Below are 22,633 nucleotides of genomic sequence, written 5' to 3'. Positions count from 1 at the left end.
AAAGAACAGAAGAAGCCGAAGCCACCCTTCGTGAACTAAATGAACAACTCCAAAATGCAAGCCACGAAGTTATACATTTAGATGAACCAAATTCAGCAACAAAAGCTTCTCAAGAGAAGAATTCCCAAAAGTCATTCATATCAATTGACACAAGCTCTCTCTTGTCAATAAACTTGCAGCTAGCACAATAGCCTTTGGAGTACAAATTTAACATGATACCAACTTTCGATGGTCAATCTGACTCGAGGCAATTTATGATGAGTTTTGAAGCTGCAGTAATTTCTGGAGGCGGCGATGAAACAACATTGTCACAATCTCTTGTCATGTCAGTTAAAGTACCAACACAACAATGGTACTCTTCGCTGAAAGCAAAATCCATACATTCATGAGATCAACTTAAAGCAAACTTGCTTGTTGACTTTCAAGGATTTCAACCAGCTGGCGTCACAGACATAAATATGTTAAATTGCAAGCAGCAAATCAAAGAGCCCCTGAGCCAATATTTCAAAAGATTCATCAAATCAAGGCATAAATTCCAAATATCCTAGATGAAGTGGTAATAATAGCTGCAATTAAAGGGCTTCTAGTAGGCCAATGCGCTTCTCATCTTGCTCAAGAAAACCCATGTACAGTCACTGAGCTTTATGAAGTCATTCAAAATATTGCAAGTCAGATGACGACTACAGAAAAGAATCAAAGAAGAAAACAACTTCAGGGCTCAAATTAAGCAAAACAACAGCTTTCATCCTCCAAAACCAAACAACTATGAGCGAAGACCATTTACACCACACAATCAAGTCAATCAAATTGAGAATGACAACAATTCAATAGCCGAAAGTGATTATGCTCACCAAAATCAATATAACCAGCGAAGTCAATTCAATGAAAGAACATTTGAAATAGGAGGCTTTGCCACAAGAGGAAGAGGCAAAGCATCTTTAAAACATGAAGATATGTGCTGCATTATTCATGGCAAAAGGGCTAGACATACATCTAAAATATGTCCCAAAGTTAAGAAAAGCATCGAAGAAGCCCAAGAAGAAAATAGGGCTCCAAGCCAATAAAAAATTGTCAATCATGTGAGGCAAGAATAGCAAAGTTCTCAACAAACTTATTACTCAATGCATTATGGACATGCCCAAGCACTACTTCTAGGGCCACCTCTGAAAGCGCTGGTTTGGTTTTGGTGAATTGATGAAACCCTAAGTGCTAACCTAGTTTATCAAGTGTTCATGAGATAGGTAGCACACTCCAAGTTGCGAAGCAAAAGATCATAGCATGATGAAGATGATGCCATAGTGATGATCAAGTGCTCGGACTTGGAAAGAAGAAAGAGAAAAACAAAAAGCTCAAGGCAAAGGTATAAACCATAGGAGCTATTTTGTTTTGGTGATCAAGACACTTAGAGAGTGTGATCACATTTAGATTTGATAGCCGTACTATTAAGAGGGGTGAAACTCGTATCGAAATACGGTTATCAAAGTGCCACTAGATGCTCTAACTCATTGCATATGCATTTAGGATCTAGTGGAATGCTAACACCCTTGAAAATATATGTGAAAATATGCTAATACATGTGCATAAGGTGATATACTTGGTGGTTGGCACATTTGAGCAAGGGTAAAGAAGTTAGAGGTGAAATGGAGTTAGTCGCAAAGATGCTGGCGTCGGTCAACTGACCAGACGCTGGGTCGCTCAGCGACCGAACGCTGAAGGTCTGCATCCGGTCGTGTTGTCGGTCAGCATAGTAAGAAGTCACAGTGTGACCGAACACTGGCAGGGTCCGGTCGAGCATGACCGGACGCGTCCGATCAGCAAAAGTCAGTTTTGGAACCTTACTATAAATGACCGGACGCTGGGTGTTCAGCGTCTGATCAACTCAGGCGCAGCGTCCGATCAAGACAGATGACCGTTGAAGTCGGGACATGTGGCTAACTATGAGCGACCAGACGTTGGGGGCTCAGCATTCGGTCAACTGACCAGAGCGTCCGGTCAGCTCGCGTTATGCCCAATGAAGGGGTATAACAGCTCTATTTTGTGGGGGCTTCTATTTAAGCCCTATGGCTGGCTATGGCTCATAACTTTGGCCATTTTCATTAACATAGCAACCTTATGAGCTTAGCCAAAGCCCTCCCACTCATCTCCCTCATTGATTCATCATCATAGTGAGATTGGGAGTGATCCAAGTGCATTGCTTGAGTGATTGCATCTAGAGGCACTTGGTGTTCGTGTTTCACTACAGATTTTGCTTGTTACTCTTGGTGGTTGCCACCACCTAGATGGCTTGGAGCAACGAGGATCGTCGAGTGGAGAGTGATGATTGTCTCCGGCTCTGATCGTGGTGATTGTGAGGGGTTCTTGACCTTTCCCCGGTGGAGAGCCAAAAGGTACTCTAGTAGATTGCTCGTGGCTTATGTGATCCTCGTCTTGTGTTGGTTGTGCAGCACCCTATTGAGGGTTTGGCGTGTGATGCCAATTAGCACGTGAACCTTCAAGTGAGGGAATCACCATAACGAGGACTAGCTTGCCGACAAGCAAGTGAACCTTGGTATAAATCATTGTATTCATCATTTGATTCCGAGATGATTGGTCTACATTGGTTTTCATCATTGTGATTGATCGGTTCTTTTCACGACACGGCGGTATAACCTTCTTGATCACTTTCTTTACTTTACCACAAACTAGTCGTCAAGCTCTTTAGTATAACTAGTTGTGAGAGCTTGTTTGCTTGGTTGGTGTGGCTCTTTAGTTAGTCTTTGAGAGCACACTAACATAGGATAGTATCATAGCTATTGTGTGAATAGATACTATCTAAACTAGAATTGTGGTAGGTGGCTTGTATTTTGAGTAGGCTAGCGCAACACTTGCCTCACCTTATAATTGTCCAACCATTTTGTTAAGTGTTGTTGTAGAAATTTTATTATGCTATTTGCCCCCTCTCTAGCCATTAGGACCCTTCAATTGGTATTAGAGCCGAGGTCACCATGATTTGAGGCTTAACAACCTTCGGTGCAAAAATGGCTCAAATCAACAACACCAAGAAGCCACCCTAATTTGACGGCTCAAATTATCCTTATTGGAAGTCAAAGATGACCACACACATCAAGTCAATCAATAGAAAGCTGTGAAAGGTGGTGGAAACCAAAATTGAGATTGGTGATCCAGAGAATCCCACAGCCACCGAAGAAGTGCTTCTTCAAAATAATGATATTGCTCTAAGTGCTATTCATGATGCAATTGATGAGAGAACATTTAAGCAAATCAAGAATATTGAGATGGCTCATGAGGCTTGGAAGAAGTTGGAAGAATCATTTGAGGGCACTCAAGCCGTGAAGGGTGCAAAGGCATACATTCTCAAAAAGAAGTTTGCAAGCTTCAAGATGAAGGAGGATGAGAGTGTGCCGAAGATGTTCCATACGCTTCAAGTGCTTGTCAATGATCTCAAAGCACTTGGAGAAGAAGTGAAGGACAAGGATTTCTCCCACAAGTTCTTGAGATGCTTGCCTTCAAGATTTGGTACATTGGTCACCATTCTAGTGAGAAGTGGTTTGGACACCATGACGCCAAACCAAGTTTTGGGAGATATAATGACCGATGATACATGTAGAGATGAAGATGAAAAAGAAGAAAAGAAGAAGAATGATGAGAAGAAGGATGAGAAGAAGAAGAGTATGGCATTCAAGGCCACATCATCCAAGGGCAAAGCTAAGCAAGAAACATCAAGTGAAGATGATGATTCATAGGACGATGATGATGATGAGAAGATGGCTCTCTTTGTCAAGAGATTTGGCAAGTTCATGGTGAAGAAGGGCTACCATGCTAGAAGAAAGAAGTCTTCATCTAAGAACAAAGAAGAGTCAAGAAGGTGCTTCAAGTGTGGAAGTAAAGATCATCTTGCTGCTCAATGTCCATACAATAGCGACAATGATGATGACAACAAGAAGAACAAGAAGAAGGACAAGAAGAAAAAGAAAGAGAAGGACAAGATGACCTTCAAGAAGAAGGGTGGTTCATATGTGGTCACTTGGGATAGTAATGCTTCCTCAAGTAATGATGATGATAGTGATAATGACAAGACCACCAAGAAGAAGGTTCTTGCAAGCATTGCCATCAATGAGAAGCCTTCTCTCTTTGACTCTTCATCATGCTTCATGGCTAAGGCCACTAAGGTACAATCTTGTGATGATGAAAGTGATGAAGAACATGATGATGATAATGAATATGAAAATGAAAATGATAGTGATAGTGATAATGATGAACCTACCAAAGATGAACTATTTAACATGCTAGAAGATGCTAGAGAACACTTTGACATCAAGAGAAGGGAATGCAAAAAGCTTGCATAAGGAAATAAAAGCCCTTAAGCAAGCCTTTGATGAGCTCAATGCATCTCATGAGAGGCTAGAGGATGCCCATGAGAAGCTTGGCAAGGCTCACAAGAAGCTTGAAAAGGCTCATTCCTCTTTGCTTGATGAGCAAAATAATAAGAAACATGTTAAAACTTGCAATGTAGGTTTAACTTGTGATTTAATTGATGCATCACTATCTATACCTATCATTGTTGCTCCTACTAATCCTTCTTGTAGTAAATCTACTTCCACCTCATCTAGTAGTGATGGTTTCACTTGTGATGTCTCACTAGTGGTTGAGAATGTGAACCTCAAGAAGAAGGTCAATAAGCTCACTCACACCTTGGCTAAGGCTTATGGTGGTGAGGACCGCTTGCTTATGTGCTTGGGTAGCCAAAGAGCTTCTCTCTACAAAGAGGGATTGGGCTATACCCCGAAGAAAGGCAAGGTGGCCTTTGCTCCTCACAAGACTAGTTTTGTGAAGAACAATGGTTGGTTTTGCATTAGTTGCAAGCAAGTTGGTCATAAAGAGCATGAATGCAAAAGCAAGAGCAAAAATGCTAATGTATCCTCCATTAAGCTTAATTCTTTCTACGTGCTTACTAAGGGTACAAATGGTGTGAAGGCTAAGTTTATTGGTAAACCATGGATGGGCTCAAAGAAGAAAGCCATTTGGGTATCAAAGAGCTTAGTGACTAACCTTTAAGGACCTAAGTAAGTTTGGGTATCTAAAAAGAATTAATCTTCTTTTATAGGTCAATTACAAAGCTGGAGGAAGGCATTGGGTTCTTGATAGTGGGTGCACTCAACACATGACCGGTGATGCAAGGATGTTCAACTCAATCAACACCAATGGCAATGATGGTTATGATAGTATCACATTTGGTGACAATGGCAAAGGCAAGGTCAAAGGACTTGGTAAGATTGCAATATCAAATGACATGAGCATATCCAGTGTGTTGCTAGCAGAGAGCTTGAAATTCAATTTGCTATCCATGGCTCAATTGTGTGATCTTGGTTTCAAATGCATATTTGGAGTAGATGATGTAGAAATCATAAGTGTAGATGGCTCTAATTTGATCTTCAAAGGCTTTAGATATGAGAATCTATACTTGGTTGATTTCAATGCTAGTGAAGCTAGATTGTCTACATGCTTGTTCACTAAATCTAGCATGGGTTGGTTATGGCATAGAAGGCTTCGTCATGTTGGAATGAAACAATTGAATAGATTGGTTAAGCATGACTTAGTCAAAGGCTTGAAAGATATTGTTGTCGATGCGGGACCCATGGGGTTTCCCACGGAGAAGAGAGAAGAAGACCTAGTCCAACTAGGATTCCCTACATGTAATTCTACTAGGACTAGTTACACGTAATCCTACTAGGATCTCTACTTTGTAACCGACTAGGACTCCTGCCTCTCCTGGACTATATAAAGGAGGGCAGGGGTCCCTAGATCAGGAGACAGATAACCGACAAAACTCACAACCACAACATACCTCGCAACACAACAAATAGCACATGGCGCAATATACTATCCACACCAGATTGGATGTAGGGTGCCATGACTTTCTGGCATGCTGAACCAGTATAAATCGTTGTCTCCCTGCGTTTACCATCGAGTTCCTCAAACACCGATACCCCTCCGAACAAATCACCATCCCGGGTACCCTGTGACGGGTTACCGGTGGTAAAACATCGACAGTTGGCGCGCCAGGTAGGGGGTCTCAGCGTTTTGTGTTCGAGAGCTCGGTGGACCTCAAGATCATCAGACGAACACGTTCTCAGCGACGGCCTATGCACTCAACCTCGTACAAGCTGCCACCGAGAGCACATACACCAACAAGCTTGCTACAACAGCCGATTGAGATGCTACACCACCTCAGATTGAGTCAAAATCCGATCAGGATCATCCGCTCATATCGATCCATCAAGGCACAGGAGACGAGGCTTGACAAGTTTTCTACCAATGAATCAGCGGCTTAGTATGCAACCGCATCCAAGACCGAAGCAGGACTCATGTATAGGGTTGTTCGACGTAGCATATTTTACCACGTCTATTTTGTCAAGATGGAATTTTGGAGCAAACAAAAGCAACTCACGCTTGCCATTGGTTGAAACAGAATCTACATCGGATTAAATAAAGTTCTCGGCTGCATCAAATCAGAGTCCGACTAGAATTTGACTTCTCCTCAAATCTGGGCGGAATAGAAGCTCAAACCAAAACCTATCCTCAGTTCCTCGTGTTGCCAAAATGTGTGGCTATGGAAGGGACTGGTGACTTCGGCCACACCAACATGGAGTCTGACTTCTAGACCTTGGCAGCATTACAAAAAAAAGCAAAGAACTCTACGTACATCAACAACCTGGAAGTGACTATCTACTCGGACATCATACGGTATTGGTGTCCGACTACTTGGATGCATTGATCAACTACTCGGCCATGCCAAGCTGTCGAGTTGAAAGCAAGGAAGCAAGTTCGACTACATCAAGCTAAATCAAGTCAGATTACATCAAGCTGAATCAAGTCCGGCTACACCAAGCAAGTCCGACTAAATTAAAACGTCCGAGTCTGAAGCAAAACAATTTGAACCACATCCGACCACTCGGATGCTACGCCAACTACTCGGCTGCACACCGCGCTGTCCAACTACTCGGCTGCGGTGATCGGCAACTCGGCCATGAACCAAGCTAAGTGATGCTTTAATTTTTAAATACATTCTAGATATTATTCGTATGCCTCTATGGCCATATCATCTTCCCTTAACGGCTGTTAATTTACTCAGATAGTAAGCCTTAATTCGTGAAGCTTGTTTTCTCGAATGGATGGTCACGTCAATGAACCTCTAAACCATATGGATGGTCACGTCAAAGAACCTCTGAACCATACGGATGGTCACGTCAAAGAACCTCTGAACCATACGCGAGATTCAAGTGCTTAAACATAATAGGCCACTACCCAGGAAATTAACCGACCTAGCAAGGGAAGACACAAAAAATCATCATGCGAGCAAACATAGTGCTCTAAGTAAAATCATCATGTGAGCAAACATAGTGCTCTAAGTCTTCTCTTAACGGTAGCAAAAGTCCTCAGGTAGAACATGCCTTAATCCGTGAAGCTTGTTTTCTCGAATGGATGGTCACGTCAATGAACCTCTGAACCATACGGATGGTCACGTCAAAGAACCTCTGAACCATACGGATGCTCACATCAAAGAACCTCTGAACCATACATGAGATTCAAGTGCTTAAACGTAACAGGACACTACCTGAGGAATTTGCATGGCCTAGCAAGAGCAAGACGTGAAAAAAGTTTATATGCATTTTATGATGCCGGGGCCTGCCCCTGATTGATTATTCAAATATGGGACATGCTCCCAACTTCATATCTGGAATGTCATTTACAACATATTTTTATGTTTAACATGCAGGGGAGCTACATCTGTACCATGAGATCAGGAAAAACACGCTCCTGAGAGCTAGCCCAGAAACAACCTGGTTTGATCAAAAAAGAACCCCGACAAGGTGTGGCAAGAACCAAGACAAACGCTTAGAAAGAACCCGGATCAATCAAAAAACAACCCCGAAGAGGTGCTGCAAGTACCAAGACAAATTCAGAAAGAACCCAAATTGATCAGAAAACAACCCGGATAAGGGGAGCTACATCTGTACCATGAGATCAGGAAAAACACGCTCCTGAGAGCTAGCCTAGAAACAACCTGGTTTGATAAAAAAAGAACCCCAACAAGGTGCGGCAAGAACCAAGACAAACGCTTAGAAAGAACCTGGATCGATCAGAAAACAACCCCGAAGAGGTGCTACAAGTACCAAGACAAATTCAAAAAGAACCCGGATTGATCAGAAAACAACCCGGATAAGGTACATACAAGTTCAGAAAGAACCTGGACGAAGTGCAAACAACCTGGAAGAGATACATCAAGAACCAGAGAAGTCTAGAAACGACCTGGATGAACAAAAACAACTTGGAAGAGCATCATGGCTTAGTCAAACACTAAGCTCGGGGGCTCGACATTCGCTTCAACTGTGCCCGAGGGCACGAATTCAAGGATGAAAGACCAAGAATACAAGTACTCAAGACTGCAACAAAGACAACACATCAGGACCCTTCATCTGATTTCTATTCTAAAGAAAAGTACTTGGAGAAGGCTCGGGGACTGCGGAATACATAACCCCAAATTTTTTTGAAGACAAGAATCTGGACCCTCCAACTTTTGCAAGCAAAAGCAAGAGGCTCGGGGGCTACACTCAGTGAGTGCAATTTTTACGAAAAATTGCACCCACCGAAAAAGAACTCAGAGCAACCAAGAAGACTAAAGGGACCCTTTGGCTTCTTGTCCCAACAAGCAAGAGGCTCGGGGGCTACACTCACTGAGTGCACTTTTGTCCAAAAGTGCACATCAGCCGAAGAAAATACAAAGAAGACCATCTCAAGGTTTCACTTCAGAAGAACCTGGAATGGATTTACAACAACTCAACGAAGACCAAGAAGAGCAAGAAGGCTTCTAAAGCTCATCCATGAAATGCTCGGGGGGTTGTCGATGTGGGACCCATGGGGTTTCCCACGGAGAAGAGAGAAGAAGACCTAGTCCAACTAGGATTCCCTACATGTAATCCTACTAGGACTAGTTACACGTAATCCTACTAGGATCTCTACTTTGTAACCGACTAGGACTCCCGCCTCTCTTGGACTATATAAAGGAGAGCAGGGGTCCCTAGATCAGGAGACAGATAACCGACAGAACTTACAACCACAACATACCTCGCAACACAACAAATAGCGTAGGGCGCAATATACTATCCACACCAGACTGGACGTAGGGTGCCATGACTTTCCAGTGTGCCGAACCAGTATAAATCGTTGTCTCCCTGCATTTACCATCGAGTTCCTGCAAACACCGATACCCCTCCAAACAAATCACCATCCCGGGTACCCCGTGACGGGTTGCCGGTGGTAAAACATCGACAATTGTGTTTGAAAAGGATAAGCTTTGTAGCTCTTGTCAAGCCAGCAAACAAGTTGGAAACACCCATCCTAAGAAAAGCATGATGAGCACTAGTAAAGCATTTGAGTTATTGCACATGGATTTGTTTAGGCCAACACAATACACTAGCATTGGTGGTAATAAATATGGCTTTATGATAGTGGATGATTACACTAGATACACATGGGTATTCTTTCTAGTGGATAAAAGTGATGTGTTTGCAACATTCAAATCATTTGTCAAGGGCATTCACAATGAATTTGAAACAACCATCAAGAGAGTTAGAAGTGAGAATGGTAGTGAGTTCAAGAACACTAGAATTGATGAGTTATGTGATGAATTTGGAATTAGACATCAATTCTTGACCAAGTACATACCTCAATCAAATGGCCTTGTTGAGAGAAAGAATAGAACACTCATTGATATGGCAAGGTCTATGCTTAGTGAGTATAATGTAAGTCAATCCTTTTGGGCCGAAGCTATCAACATGGCCTGCTATTGTAGCAACAACCTCTATTGTCACAAATTGAAAGAGAAGACACCGTATGAGCTCTTGAATGGTAGAAAGCCCAACATTGCATATTTTCGGGTCTTTGGTTGCAAATGCTATATCTTAAAGAAAGACACTAGATTGGGTAAGTTTGACAAGAAAAGTGATGAAGAATTCCTACTTGGTTATTCAACTATAAGCAAAGCTTATAGAGTTTGGAATTTGGTTAGCGGTACTCTTGAGGAAGTTCATGATGTTGAATTTGATGAAACCAAGGGTTCACAAGTAGAGGATGAGAACTTGGAAGATGTTAGAGGCATTCAACTTTCAAATGCCATGAAGAATATGGATATTGGTGAATTGAGGCCTAGGCAAGTGAATGATGGTGAAGATGATCAAGTACAAGTGCTCTCTAACTCAAATGTGCAAGATAATATAAATCAAGTTAGTACAAGTGGCTCTCATGATAATGAACATGATCAAGTGGCTAGTACATCATCTATACCCAATGATCAAGCAAGTGCAAGCAATCAATCTCCAATCCTCCAACCAACCAATGTTGCAAGAGATCATCCATTGGACACTATAATTGGAGATATTTCAAGAGGTGCGCAAACAAGATTAAGATTGGCTTCATTTTGTGAACACTTCTCATTTGTGTCATCCATTGAACCAAAGAAGATAGATGAAGCATTGAAGAATGTTGATTGGGTAAATGCTATGCATGAAGAGTTGAATAACTTCACAAGAAATCAAGTATGGGAATTGGTAGAAAGACTAAAGGGACATAATGTGATTGGAACCAAATGGGTCTTTAGAAACAAGCAAGATCAAGATGGGATAGTAGTAATGAACAAAGCAAGATTGGTAGCACAAGGCTATACATAAGTTGAAGGTCTTGACTTTGGAGAAATATATGCCCCGGTTGCTAGATTGGAAGCAATTAGAATCTTGCTAGCCTATGCTTGTGCCCACAATATCAAGCTCTATCAAATGGATGTTAAGAGTGCATTTCTCAATGGTTACATCAATGAATAAGTATATGTTGAGCAACCTCCCGGTTTTAAAGATGATGAGAAGCCCAACCATGTGTACAAGTTGAAGAGACTTTGTATGGCTTGAAGCAAGCACCTAGAGCATGGTATGAGAGATTGAGGGACTTCCTACTCTCGAAAGGGTTCACAATGGGCAAGGTTGACACCACTCTTTTCATCAAGAAGATAGAAAAGGACCTGTTTGTGTTGCAAATCTATGTTGATGATATCATATTTGGGTCAACCAATCAAGACTTTTGTGATGAATTTGGAAAGATGATGGCTAATGAGTTTGAGATGTCCATAATTAGAGAGTTGAGTTACTTCCTTGGTGTTCAAATCAAGCAATTGAAGAATGGTACCTTTGTGAGCCAAGGCAAGTACATTAAGGACATGATCAAGAAGTTTGGAATGAGTGATAGTAAAGCCATTAGCACACCAATGGGAACCAATGGCAACTTGGATAGTGATACAAATGGAAATATGGTAGATCAAAAATTGTATAGGTCTATGATTGGAAGCCTACTCTATGTGACCGCATCAAGGCCGGATGTCATGTTTAGTGTATGCATGTGTGCAAGATTTCAAGCCGCACCAAGAGAAAGTCATTTGAAGGCTACAAAAAGGATATTGAGGTACTTGAAGCATACACAAAATGTTGGCTTGTGGTTTCCCAAAGGAGCAAGGTTTGAGCTAGTTGGTTACTCCGACTTGGATTATGCGGGATGCAAGGTTGAAAGAAAAAGCACATCGGGCACATGTCAATTGTTGGGAAGATCACTTATCTCATGGTCATCAAAGAAGCAAAATAGTGTTGCATTATCAACCGCCGAAGCCGAATACATATCCGCCGGTAGTTGTTATGCACAAATTCTTTAGATGAAGGCCACCTTGAATGACTTTGGAATTAAGTTTAAGAAAGTGCCATTGCTATGTGACAATGAGAGTGCAATCAAGCTAACCAACAATCCGGTGCAACATGCAAGAACAAAGCACATTGATGTTCGCCATCATTTCATAAGAGATCACCAACAAAAATGGGACATTTGCATTGAGAGTATAGGCACTGAAGATCAACTTGCCGATATATTCACCAAGCCATTAGATGAGAAAAGGTTTTGCAAGCTAAGGAATGAGTTGAACATATTGGATTTCTCAAATATGTGTTGATGCACCTCCACTTATATGACATGCCTCTCCTTCGAGCTATTCAAGGTAAAAGTTGTTTGGCATGACATACATCCTTGCTAAGGACATGTTTAGTGCATCCAGTCATATTTTCCATCTTATTAGGACCTTCAAATGGTTCAATTCTATTAGGTTCATTCATGAAAATCAAATGAATTTGATGTTCATATGGTATCACTATTGCTTCTATGCTTGACTTGATCTAGTGATGACATATGACATGTTTATGGGCTTGTAAACCTAGTGTTTAATCTAGAAAATGAGTCCTAAGTGTTTAACTCAACATGGTACAAGATAACCCTTATTTAGAGGTGTGAAGAAGCTTGTCCTTGGATCAAACCAAGTTAAATATCTTTGGCAAATATTCTAGTTTGAACCAAATTTGAGAATATGATCCTCACCCCATTGATTAACTTTGATAATCTCTACCTATCTATATTTTAAACCTTTGTGGTTATTGATGACAAAGGGGAGAAGATAGTATACAAAGATAGAAACGGGGGATAGAAATGAAGATATAAATGATAAAGGGAAAAATAACAAATATATTAGTACATGGGGAGAATTTAACATAAGGAGAGATATGACAAAGGAAAGGAATCAATTAAAATTTTAAGCACACAAGCAGGGGGAGCAAGCTCATAAACTTGTATGGTGCATTTGAATGTGCATTTCATATGTTTGCTTGCATAAAACAAGTTCTAATTTAAGTATCCAAGCTTATGTGAGGTGTCGGATGCCGTGAGAAGGGGTACCCTAAGCAAAACCCAAAAAACGACTGCGTAGACTTCGTAAAGATCGAAACCAGCTAAACACCGCTGGCCTCGGCCGGTTCTCCGACTCGCCCGAGGCCCCCTCACCGCTGGCCTCGGCCGATTCTCCGACTCGCCCGAGGCCCCCTCACCACTGACCTCAAGCGACTCCCCGCCGAAGGCCTCGGCCGGGCCACTGACCCTCCGTCTCGCGCGAGGCGGGCTCGGCAGCACTCCACTGCCTCTTCGTTCTCCCGTCCCTCTGACAAAACATCATGTCGCATTAACTCAGCCAACTGCTGCCCCTGACATCGGCCGCACGCTCGGCACAGTACAGCAGAGTGGCCGACGGGACAGGAAGCGGGACGGGGCAGGGGTTACCCGCCACTGTGCTAACCACTATGCACATGGCTGACGCCCATGCCTCACTGAGCTGCCAACTCCTGCTCCAAGGACAACGCAGCATGGAGAGCCACGTCTGGGCTACTGTGGCCTCGGAATCAGTACCCAGGACCAATAATTCCCTCCAAGGCCTCGGCAGTTTGCTTCAGGGGCTCGGCAGCCTGAGGACCCACGTCCGCCGGGGCCCCTCGCGATGGCTTGGCCTCGGCACCTGCAGAGCCACAGCTCCCCACGACGTCATCACACGATGACCCGCACGTCGCCCGGATGGGGCAGGGGTTACCCGCCACTGTGCTAACCACTATGCACATGGCTGACGCCCATGCCTCACTAAGCTGCCAACTCCTGCTCCAAGGACAACGCAGCATGGAGAGCCACGTCTGGGCTACTGTGGCCTCAGAATCAGTACCCAGGACCAATAATTCCCTCCAAGGCCTCGGCAGTTTGCTTCAGGGGCTCGGCAGCCTGAGGACCCACGTCCGCCGGGGCCCCCCGCGATGGCTTGGCCTCGGCACCTGCAGAGCCACAGCTCCCCACGACGTCATCACACGATGACCCGCACGTCGCCCGGACTGGGCAGGGGTTACCTGCCACTATACTGACCACCATGCACGTGGCGGACGCCCATGCCTCACTGTGCTGCCAACTCCTGTTCCAAGGACAACGCAGCATGGGGAGCCACGTCTGGGCTACTGTGGCCTTGGAACCAGTACCCAGGTCCAATAACTCCCCCAAGGCCTCGGCAGTTTGCTTCAGGGGCTCGGCAGCCTGAGGATCCATGTCCGCCGAGCCCCCCACGATGGCTCGGCCTCGGCATCTGCAGGGCCGCTGCTCCCTACGATGTCATTGCACGGTGACCAGCACGTCGCCCGCCATGTCCTGCATCAAGCTATACTGGAGCCCCACGACGCACAAGATCGAGTATGACCGGCGCGTCACTTCTGCACGACAAGGACAGGGCCACTCCATCGACCATACCACGACAGTGGCCGGCTACAGGGCTCGGACACGCCACCCCGTTTACAGAAGCGCTATGTAGCAATCTATGTACGGTCCCAGGTCTCCCTTAGAGTATAAAAGGGAGGCACCGGGGCCATTTCTAGGGCGACCGGAAGAGGACAAACACACCGATAGAACTTGACACTACGCTGCTTGAGAACAATGCCTCAAGCAGCTCGTACCACCCTCACCGAGACCTGGGACTAGCCCCCTCTCTCACCTAGCTTGTAACCCCCTACTACGAGCACTCCGGTGCAAGGAATACAAAATCAATCTCTCAGACTGGACGTAGGGCCTCGATTGCCTGAACCAGTATAAACCTTGTGTCTCTTTGCACCACCATCCGGGATTAGGGGCACGCAGCACAAACTCACTCGTTGGTTGAGGGACCCCCGGTTCCAAAACGCCGACAGTTAGCGCGCCAGGTAGGGGTAGGCTGCGTGTTGGCTTCGTCATCCTAGCAAGTTCCGGATGGCAGACCCCGTATGACCATTGCGTCTCAGCACCATAGTTTGGTTCGGGAGCCTAGAGTTCATGTCTCTAGGGCATGAGTACGACATGGTGCTCCTCGCCCCTCGGGCCCCACCGTCTGACGATGGAGTCACGCCCCGGCAGCCCAGGCGCAGGCGGCGCCCGGGCAGCCGCTCTCGCCATGCTCGCCAGGCACGGCGCGAGCAAGGCCACCCCGACGTTACGCGGACCCAGGGCGGCACGCCACTCCCCGCCGATACCCTACGACCAGCTGTTGGTACGGGGTCCCTGGTTGGGGACCTGTCTGGCCTGAGCATGGACGAAGGAAAATCGCCGACGGCTTGCGGCGATGCCCAGCCGTCTAGCTCCGCTCCACCACTTTCTGAAGAGCCGACCCCGGCGGGGCAGAATATGGAGACGGCACCATCGCCATCCCCCTTTGGATTGAGAAATGCCGCCGCCTCTTACGCCTACGCTTACGCTGCCACTCACGAGCACCCCGCGGAACGCCGCCAGCGCTTCGCTCCTGACCTGAGCATCCGCTCCGACTCCTCGGACGAGGACGAGGCATGGCCCGGGGCGGACTTCTCCGAACTCCACAACCCTGGGGCTTTGCGCCAATTCTTGGCTGCAAGCGACTACTGCCTCGGCTACTCCGACTCCGACGATGAAGGGACTTACGATCCATCTCGTGAGTGCTTCCACGTCGGGCTCGGGATGCCAAGGGCGGGCGAAGAGGACGAGAGGACAGGCAACCATTCCCCGCCCCGGGCAGGGGCGGGCGATGCCACACCTCCGCGTCTCGAACCCCCGGCAGCACGGAACAAGAATCCTGTTCACGGGGGACATCGACGCCCAGACCTGGAGCAGCTCCATGAGCTCCAAACCAAGGTCGAACAAGACCGACTCCTTCTGCAACAGCTTCGGGACACTCTTGAGTAGGAGCAGCAAGGGCGTGGTGAGGGCGGAGGAGCCCGAGGGAGGGCCCGCGACGTCCATCATCGCATCAACGATAACGAGGGGGGAGAGCCACCCCCAATCTTTAATCGCGCTAGCCAGAATGTCGCAGCGGCTACGATGCTGGTCCGAGCGATGCCCGAGCCCTCCTCCACCGAGGGGCGACGGGTTTGCGGAGAGCTCCGCGACCTCCTCAAGACCGCAGCGGTGCAGCAGGCCGAAAGTTCCGCCTCCCGCCGGCGCGGAGGCCGAAAGCTCCGCGACCTCCTCGAGACCGCAAGGAAGTCCTCACCTTCGAAGTAGTCGGGTTCGGGGGAGCCTACCACGCCATCCTAGGGCGACCATGCTACGCCAAGTTCATGGCAGTGCCCAACTATACCTACCTCAAGCTCAAGATGCCAGGCCCTAATGGGGTCATCACAATCGAATCCACGTACGAACATGCATACGACTGCGACGTCGAGTGCATCGAGTACGCCGAGGCCCTTGCGGAGGCCGAGACCCTCATCGCCCACCTAGACCAGCTCAGTGGTGAGGTGCCTGACTCCAAGCGTCGCGCGGGGGCGTTCGAGCCCGCTAAAACCATCAAACTCATCCCAGTCGACCCCGCATGCCCCGACGACCGGGCGCTGAAAATCAGCGCCACCCTCGACGTCAAATAGGAAGCCGTGCTCGTCGACTTTCTCCATGCAAACGCCGACATTTTCGCATGGAGTCCCTCGGACATGCCGGGCGTACCGAGGGAAGTCGCCGAGCACGCCCTGGACATCCGGGCTAGATCTAGACCGGCGAGGCAACGCCTGCGGCGCTTCGACCAAGAAAAACGCAGGGCCATCGGGGAGGAGGTACAGAAGCTCTTGGCGGCCGGGTTCATCAAGGAAGTATCCCACCCAGAGTGGTTGGCTAACCCCGTTTTAGTCAAGAAGAAAAATGGGAAGTGGAGGATGTGTGTAGACTACACCGGTCTGAATAAAGCCTGTCCAAAGGTCCCCTTCCCATTACCTCGAATCGATCAAATCGTTGATTCCACCGCAGGGTGCGAGACCCTATCTTTCCTCGATGCGTACTCCGGATACCATCAGATCAAGATGAAAGAGTCCGACCAGCTCGCGACTTCCTTCATCACACCGTTTGGCATGTACTGCTACGTGACGATGCCCTTCGGCCTCAGAAACGCAGGTGCCACGTACCAGCGATGCATGACCCAGGTCTTTGGCGACAACATTGGGCAGACCATCGAGGCCTACGTAGACGACATCGTGGTCAAAACCAGAAAGGCCGAAGATCTCGTGAATGACTTGAGGGTGACCTTCAAATGCCTTAGAAAGAGGGGCATCAAGCTCAACCCCGAGAAGTGCGTGTTCGGGGTCCCCCGAGGCATGCTCTTGGGATTCATAGTCTCGGAACGCGGCATTGAGGCCAACCCAGAGAAGGTCTCAGCTATAACTAGCATGGGACCAATCAGAGACCTCAAGGGAGTACAGAGGGTCATGGGATGCCTTGCGGCCCTAAGTCGCTTCATCTCGCGCCTCGGCGAAAAAGGCCTGCCCCTGTACCGCCTCTTGAGAAAGTCCGAGCGCTTTTCTTGGACCGCCGAGGCCGAGGAAGCCCTCGCCAGGCTCAAAGCACTGCTGACCAACCCCCCCGTCCTGGTACCGCCCGCCGAGGGTGAGCACCTCTTGCTCTACGTCACCGCGACAACCCAAGTGGTCAGCGCGGCCGTAGTAGTCGAGAGGCAGGAAAAGGGACATGCTCTACCCGTCCAACGACCTGTTTACTTCATCAGCGAAGTGCTCTCCGAAACTAAGACGCGTTACCCCCACATCCAGAAGCTGGTTTACGCAGTAGTCTTGGCTCGACGCAAGCTGCGTCACTACTTCGAGTCCCACCCGGTGACCGTGGTGTCGTCTTTTCCTCTGGGAGAGATAATCCAAAACCGGGAGGCCTTGGGTAGAGTAGCCAAGTGGGCTGTCGAACTCATGGGGGAAACCTTGTCCTTCGCGCCTCGGAAGGTGATCAAATCATAGGTCCTATCCGACTTTGTAGCCGAATGGACCGACACACAGCTGCCACCCGTTCAGATCCAATCAGAGTGCTGGACCATGTACTTCGACGGGTCCCTGATGAAGACTGGGGCTGGCGCGGGCCTGCTCCTGGTCTCGCCCCTCGGAGTACACATGCGCTACATGATCCGACTTCACTTCGCCACCTCCAACAATGTCGCCGAATATGAGGCCCTCATCAACGGCCTGCAAGTTGCCATCGACTTGGAGTACGACGTCTCGACGTACGGGGTGATTCGCAGCTCGTCGTCGATCAGGTGATGAAAGAGTCAAGCTGCCATGACCCCAAAATGAAGGCGTACTGCGCAATGGTATGTCGCCTGGAGAACAAGTTCGACGGTCTCGAACTCAACCATGTTGCATGAAAGTTCAACGAGGCCGCGGACGAACTAGCAAAGATGGCATCTGCACGGACCCCGGTCCCCCCGAACGTCTTCACCAGAGACCTCCACAAGCCATCCGTTGACTATGCCTCAGCGATGGAAGAGGGCCCATCGGCTGAGCCCACCGCAGGGCCCGAGGCCCCCTCTGCCACCGAGACCTCGCCCGCCGAGCCCGAGGCCATGGCGATTGACGCAGAGCCTCCCAAGGTCGACCAAGGAACGGACTGGCGAGTCCCCTTCCTTGATCACCTCGTTCGAGGAGAACTGCCCGCTGACAGAACCGAAGCCCAACGGCTTGCGTGACGCGCTAAGACTTACGCCCTCTACGACGATGAGTTGTATAGGCGTAGCCCATCTGGTGTTCTCCAGCGATGCATCACCACCGAGGCTGGCCAATCCTTACTTTGGGACTTGCACATGGGAGTCTGCGGGCACCACGCGGCGCCTCGGGCGCTCGTAGGTAACGCCTTCCGCCAAGGTTTCTATTGGCCAACGGCGGTGGCTGACGCCACGAAGCTAGTACGCTCCTACGAGGGATGCCAGTACTACGCTCGACAGACGCACCTTCCGGCCCAAGCCCTCCAAACCATCCCCATCACATGGCCATTCGCTGTGTGGGGGCTGGACATGGTTGGGCCTCTGCAGAAGGCATCCGAGGGCCATACCCATCTACTGGTAGCTATCGACAAATTCTCCAAATGGATCGAGGCTCGTCCGATCGCTCAGATCAAATCCGAGCAAGCGGTGCTGTTCTTTACCGATATCATCCACAGGTTCGGGGTTCCTAATACCATCATCACTGACAATGGGACACAATTCACCGGACGCAAGTTCCTGACGTTCTGCGATGACCACCACATCCGGGTGGCTTGGTCGGCCGTAGGGCACCCAAGGACGAATGGCCAAGTAGAGCGTGCCAACGGCATGATCCTACAAGGCCTTAAGCCAAGAATATTCAACCAATTGAGGAAGTTTGGCAAGAAATGGCTTGCCGAACTCCCGTCAGTCATCTGGAGCCTAAGAAATACCCCAAGCCGAGCCACGAGATTCACACCGTTCTTCCTGGTCTATGGAGCCGAGGCCATCCTCCCCACTGACTTAGAATACGGTTCCCCGAGGCTACAGGCGTACAACGAGCAAAGCAACCGCACTGCACGTGAAGACGCCCTAGACCAACTGGAGGAAGCCCGAGACGTCGCGCTGCTACACTCAGCCAGGTACCAGCAAGCCCTACGGCGCTACCAAGCCCGGCGCGTCCAAAGCCGAGACCTGAAGGTGGGCGACCTGGTGCTGAGACGGAGGCAGAGCAACAAGGGCCGCCACAAGCTGACCCCACCCTGGGAAGGGCCGTACATCGTTGCTCAAGTGCTGAAGCCCGGGACCTACAAGTTGGCCAATGAGAAGGGCGAAATCTTCACAAACGCTTGGAACATAGAACAGCTACGTCGTTTCTACCCTTAAATTTCCAAACGTTGTTTACATTGTTCCTCGAAATACAATAAAGAGGCGTTCTTAGTTGTTATAATCTTTCGAGGAAACCCCCCCCCGTTATGGACAAATCGATTGTATAGAACCTAAGGACCGTACGATCGCCCCAAAGGCGAAAAGGCCGAACCGTGAGAACGGCCTACGCCTCCGGGCTACGGCAGCTCCCTCACCACCTTTTTCACCCAAAGGACAGCGTAGGCTCCGAGGAGGCTCTGTGCAGAGGGCGGGGCTCGACGTCACGATAGCGCTATAAGGGAGACCCGGCTCTGCCTCTGCAAAGCCGAGCCTCCCTCAGGGGCTAAAAAGGGGAAACCCCCTAAGTCCCGAAACCCCTTCTCGAACACCGTTTGTTAATGGTCTTTCAAAAAACTTCTACGCCAAACTCTCTCGCGCTCCGATGGGACCTTCACAAGAAACCCAAAAGACCAAAAGTTTGTCTAGAGGCCAAAGGGCCGGTCGAGTCGTGAGAACGGCCTACGCCTCTGGGCTACGGCAGCTCCCTCGCCACCCTTCGTTGAAGGACGGCTTAAGTCCCGAGGGATTTCTTTGCGGGTTCCCAAGATCGAGACAGAGGGCACAGGCTTGGAAGTAGAACAGAAAACGGTTAAAAGACGCACATACGCAAATACTTTAAAAGGCCTCAACAGCCACAAAAACGTCACGATACAGCAACTAACTCAATCTGGTTACATGGCCCCTTTTGGCCCAGGTCAAAGCTCAAGGATCGGTGGCCGGCGCGGGAGGGACCACCTCTTCTTCAAACAGACCAGCCAGCGCCGTGCCAGGTGCCTCGGCCGCCTCCAACAGCTTCACGACCTCCGCATCAGCCTCCTCGTCATCTTCTGGCAACACATAGCCGTCGCTGACAGCCTCGAGGTTGATGGCATAGTGCGAAGAGACGACGGCCAGGGCGCGCTTGACACCCGTGTGCAACGCCCCCCGGAGCCTCTCGCGGACGCGGCCGCTCAATGCAATCAGGCAGCTCCCAAGGGAGCTGGCTGATTGGACCTCCTCGACGTCCAGGGCCTCGTAGGCAGTACGGACAGCGCTACGTAACGCCTCGTGCTCCCGGACCTCAGCATCCAGTGCCGCTTGCGCTGCGACGGAGGCCTCAGCCGCCTGGGAAGCTTCTTTTTTCAGATCTACGTCGCAACGAGGGGTCAGGAGTCAAACGCAAACCAGAACAAATGGAACAAGGAACACGGTTCAGTGGAACTTACCCTCGGCCTTGTTCTTCCAGGCTAGGACCTCGACCCAAGAGGCCTCGGCCGCCTTGGTAACCTCTGCCAAGGCGACTCTCGTCGCCTGATGCTCGCTCTGCTCCGCACCCAGCTGCCCGGCTGTGGCCTTCACAGAGGCCGCCGCTTCTTGGGCCCGAGACCGGAAGGAGTCTCGCTCCTCCTCCAGTTCCTTGATCTTCGCCTCCAAGGGGGCAGCCTGCCCCTTAGCCGTGACCAACTCGGCCTGAAGGTCAGCACAACGAAGGCGGAGGTCCTCCACTTCCGCACTCCGCGCTGACAAAAGCCCCTGGGCGTCGGCGAGCAGGCCCTTCTGCCGCTGGAGCTGGTCCCAGATATCCCTCTCCCTTCGTAGGAACACCGATTTCCCAAGGGACCGGGTCTCGAGCTCCTATAAAGGTAAGAAACGCGCGTCAAAACACTGCGAGGGGACTCAAAGAGAAAACAACTCGGCACGGGAGAGGAAGGTACTTACCTGGGTGACACCGGGCAAGTCCCGTCCCATAATAGTCATCGCCGTCTACAGCGACCGCACTGCCAGTTGGCGGTACTGCTCGAGGGTATCCCACCGCCCCCCCTCTGCGATATCTTCAAGGGCGAACACAGGCTCCCCCTCGGGATCAGCCTGGTTCCGCCAGAAAACACGTGGGAAGTTCCACCCATGGGGCTCGGGCCGTAGCCGGGCAAGGGCCGAACTCCCCTCGGTGGGGTCTGGGACCGGTTGCTCCACGGTACTGGCCTCCTCGACGTCCGCCGCCTCCTTCCCTCGGGAAGAATCATCAGACGAGATTGTCTGAACCAGGGGCGGCGCCAAAATTTGCTCTGTCTCCACCTCCATCGCCTCAGCCTCGATGGACCCGGGGGCTCTAGCCTCCGCCATCTCTACCTCGATGGCCCCGGCGTCCACCGCCCTGGCTTTAGAGGTCTCGGGGGCTCCGGCCTCACCCTCAACGGCCTCGGCAATAATGGACGCCCTGGCCTCCTTCGCCCCAAGACCCACGACATTGTGAGGCGTGGGCTCCCCCTCCTCCACTCGCTCCGCGGCTGCCTCGGCACCCTTTTCCTGGGCAGCCGCCTCCTTTGAAACGGCCCCGCCCGACGCCGCGCCACGCTGCACGCCAGCCTGCGCCTCCGCTGCCTGATGGGCAGAGGAGCTAACATTCACCTTGAGCGCCTTACGGGGCGCCAAGGGAGGATCTTCCACCAGATGCGTCTGGCTGGAAGCAAAGACACGCCCAAGGTCAGCACGCGACCGAGGGGCAAACAAGAAGTACTACGTACTCCACCAGAAAAAACGCTTACCACGAACGGGGATGCAGCCGCTTCGACACCGCCAGCCTCCTCTGCAACGGCGGCGGTGGTGGCAGCAGCGCAGCCTCGGTGACCACCGGTGCCAGCTGGCCTCCGTCGGGCCCTGGCACCTCCTCGACCCTTCGCGGAGACGAGGGGGTCGCCCCCACCGTCGCCGGCTCCACCTCCACCGTCGAACCCATCGGGCTGACAGCACGCTCCTCCAACACCCGTGCCTCGGGTGTGTCGGCCTCGGCCCCGGGACGAGCCGCCACCGGCCCCGGGACACCTCCTCCTCCTGGGAGTGTCAGGCTCCTTGCCGGCGCCCCGGGCACCATCTCCCTAATATCGGGGAGGTGTTCCAGGCAGGCCGTCCCCACCTCGCGCCCATCGCCGTCGCCCGAAGAATCCGACATCGACGACGAGGGAGACGGCTCCAACGGGAGACCGTCGAGCTTCTGACGCCGGCGACGGGCGTCTAGCTTTTCGCGCGCAAGGAGCTTCTTCGTGCGCTTCGCCTCCTTGGCAT

The 22,633-nt window shown here is 49.8% G+C and overlaps 1 protein-coding gene across 1 annotated transcript; it reads right to left on the bottom strand.

The window, feature by feature from the left end:
* Window positions 1-7,436: 7,436 nt before the first annotated feature.
* On the bottom strand, window positions 7,437-22,307 carry LOC136507600 (uncharacterized). Its single transcript, XM_066502270.1, has 5 exons — window positions 22,117-22,307; window positions 21,533-22,031; window positions 20,797-21,040; window positions 20,393-20,718; window positions 7,437-7,568 (listed from the first exon to the last, which is right to left on the bottom strand). The coding sequence occupies exons 1-5, from the start codon at window positions 22,305-22,307 to the stop codon at window positions 7,437-7,439; spliced, it is 1,392 nt and encodes a 463-aa protein (XP_066358367.1).
* Between the last annotated feature and the right edge of the window lie 326 nt (window positions 22,308-22,633).

Source organism: Miscanthus floridulus, chromosome 15 (genome assembly GCF_019320115.1).
Source record: "Miscanthus floridulus cultivar M001 chromosome 15, ASM1932011v1, whole genome shotgun sequence".
In the NCBI taxonomy this organism is placed as follows: Eukaryota; Viridiplantae; Streptophyta; class Magnoliopsida; order Poales; family Poaceae; genus Miscanthus; species Miscanthus floridulus.
The sequence above is the reverse complement of the archived record's forward strand: the minus strand, read 5'-3'. Positions and strand labels throughout refer to the sequence as shown.

Excerpts from the sequence above, each read along its gene's own strand:
- LOC136507600 (XM_066502270.1), bottom strand. The coding sequence starts at position 22,307 with ATGGGTTCGACGGTGGAGGTGGAGCCGGCGACGGTGGGGGCGACCCCC. Across the intron at positions 21,041-21,532 it reads CCAGTACCGTGGAGCAACCG|GCCGAGTTGGTCACGGCTAA; the intron begins GTCCCAGACCCC and ends GCTGACCTTCAG. Across the intron at positions 20,719-20,796 it reads CTGGAAGAACAAGGCCGAGG|ATCTGAAAAAAGAAGCTTCC; the intron begins GTAAGTTCCACT and ends GTTGCGACGTAG.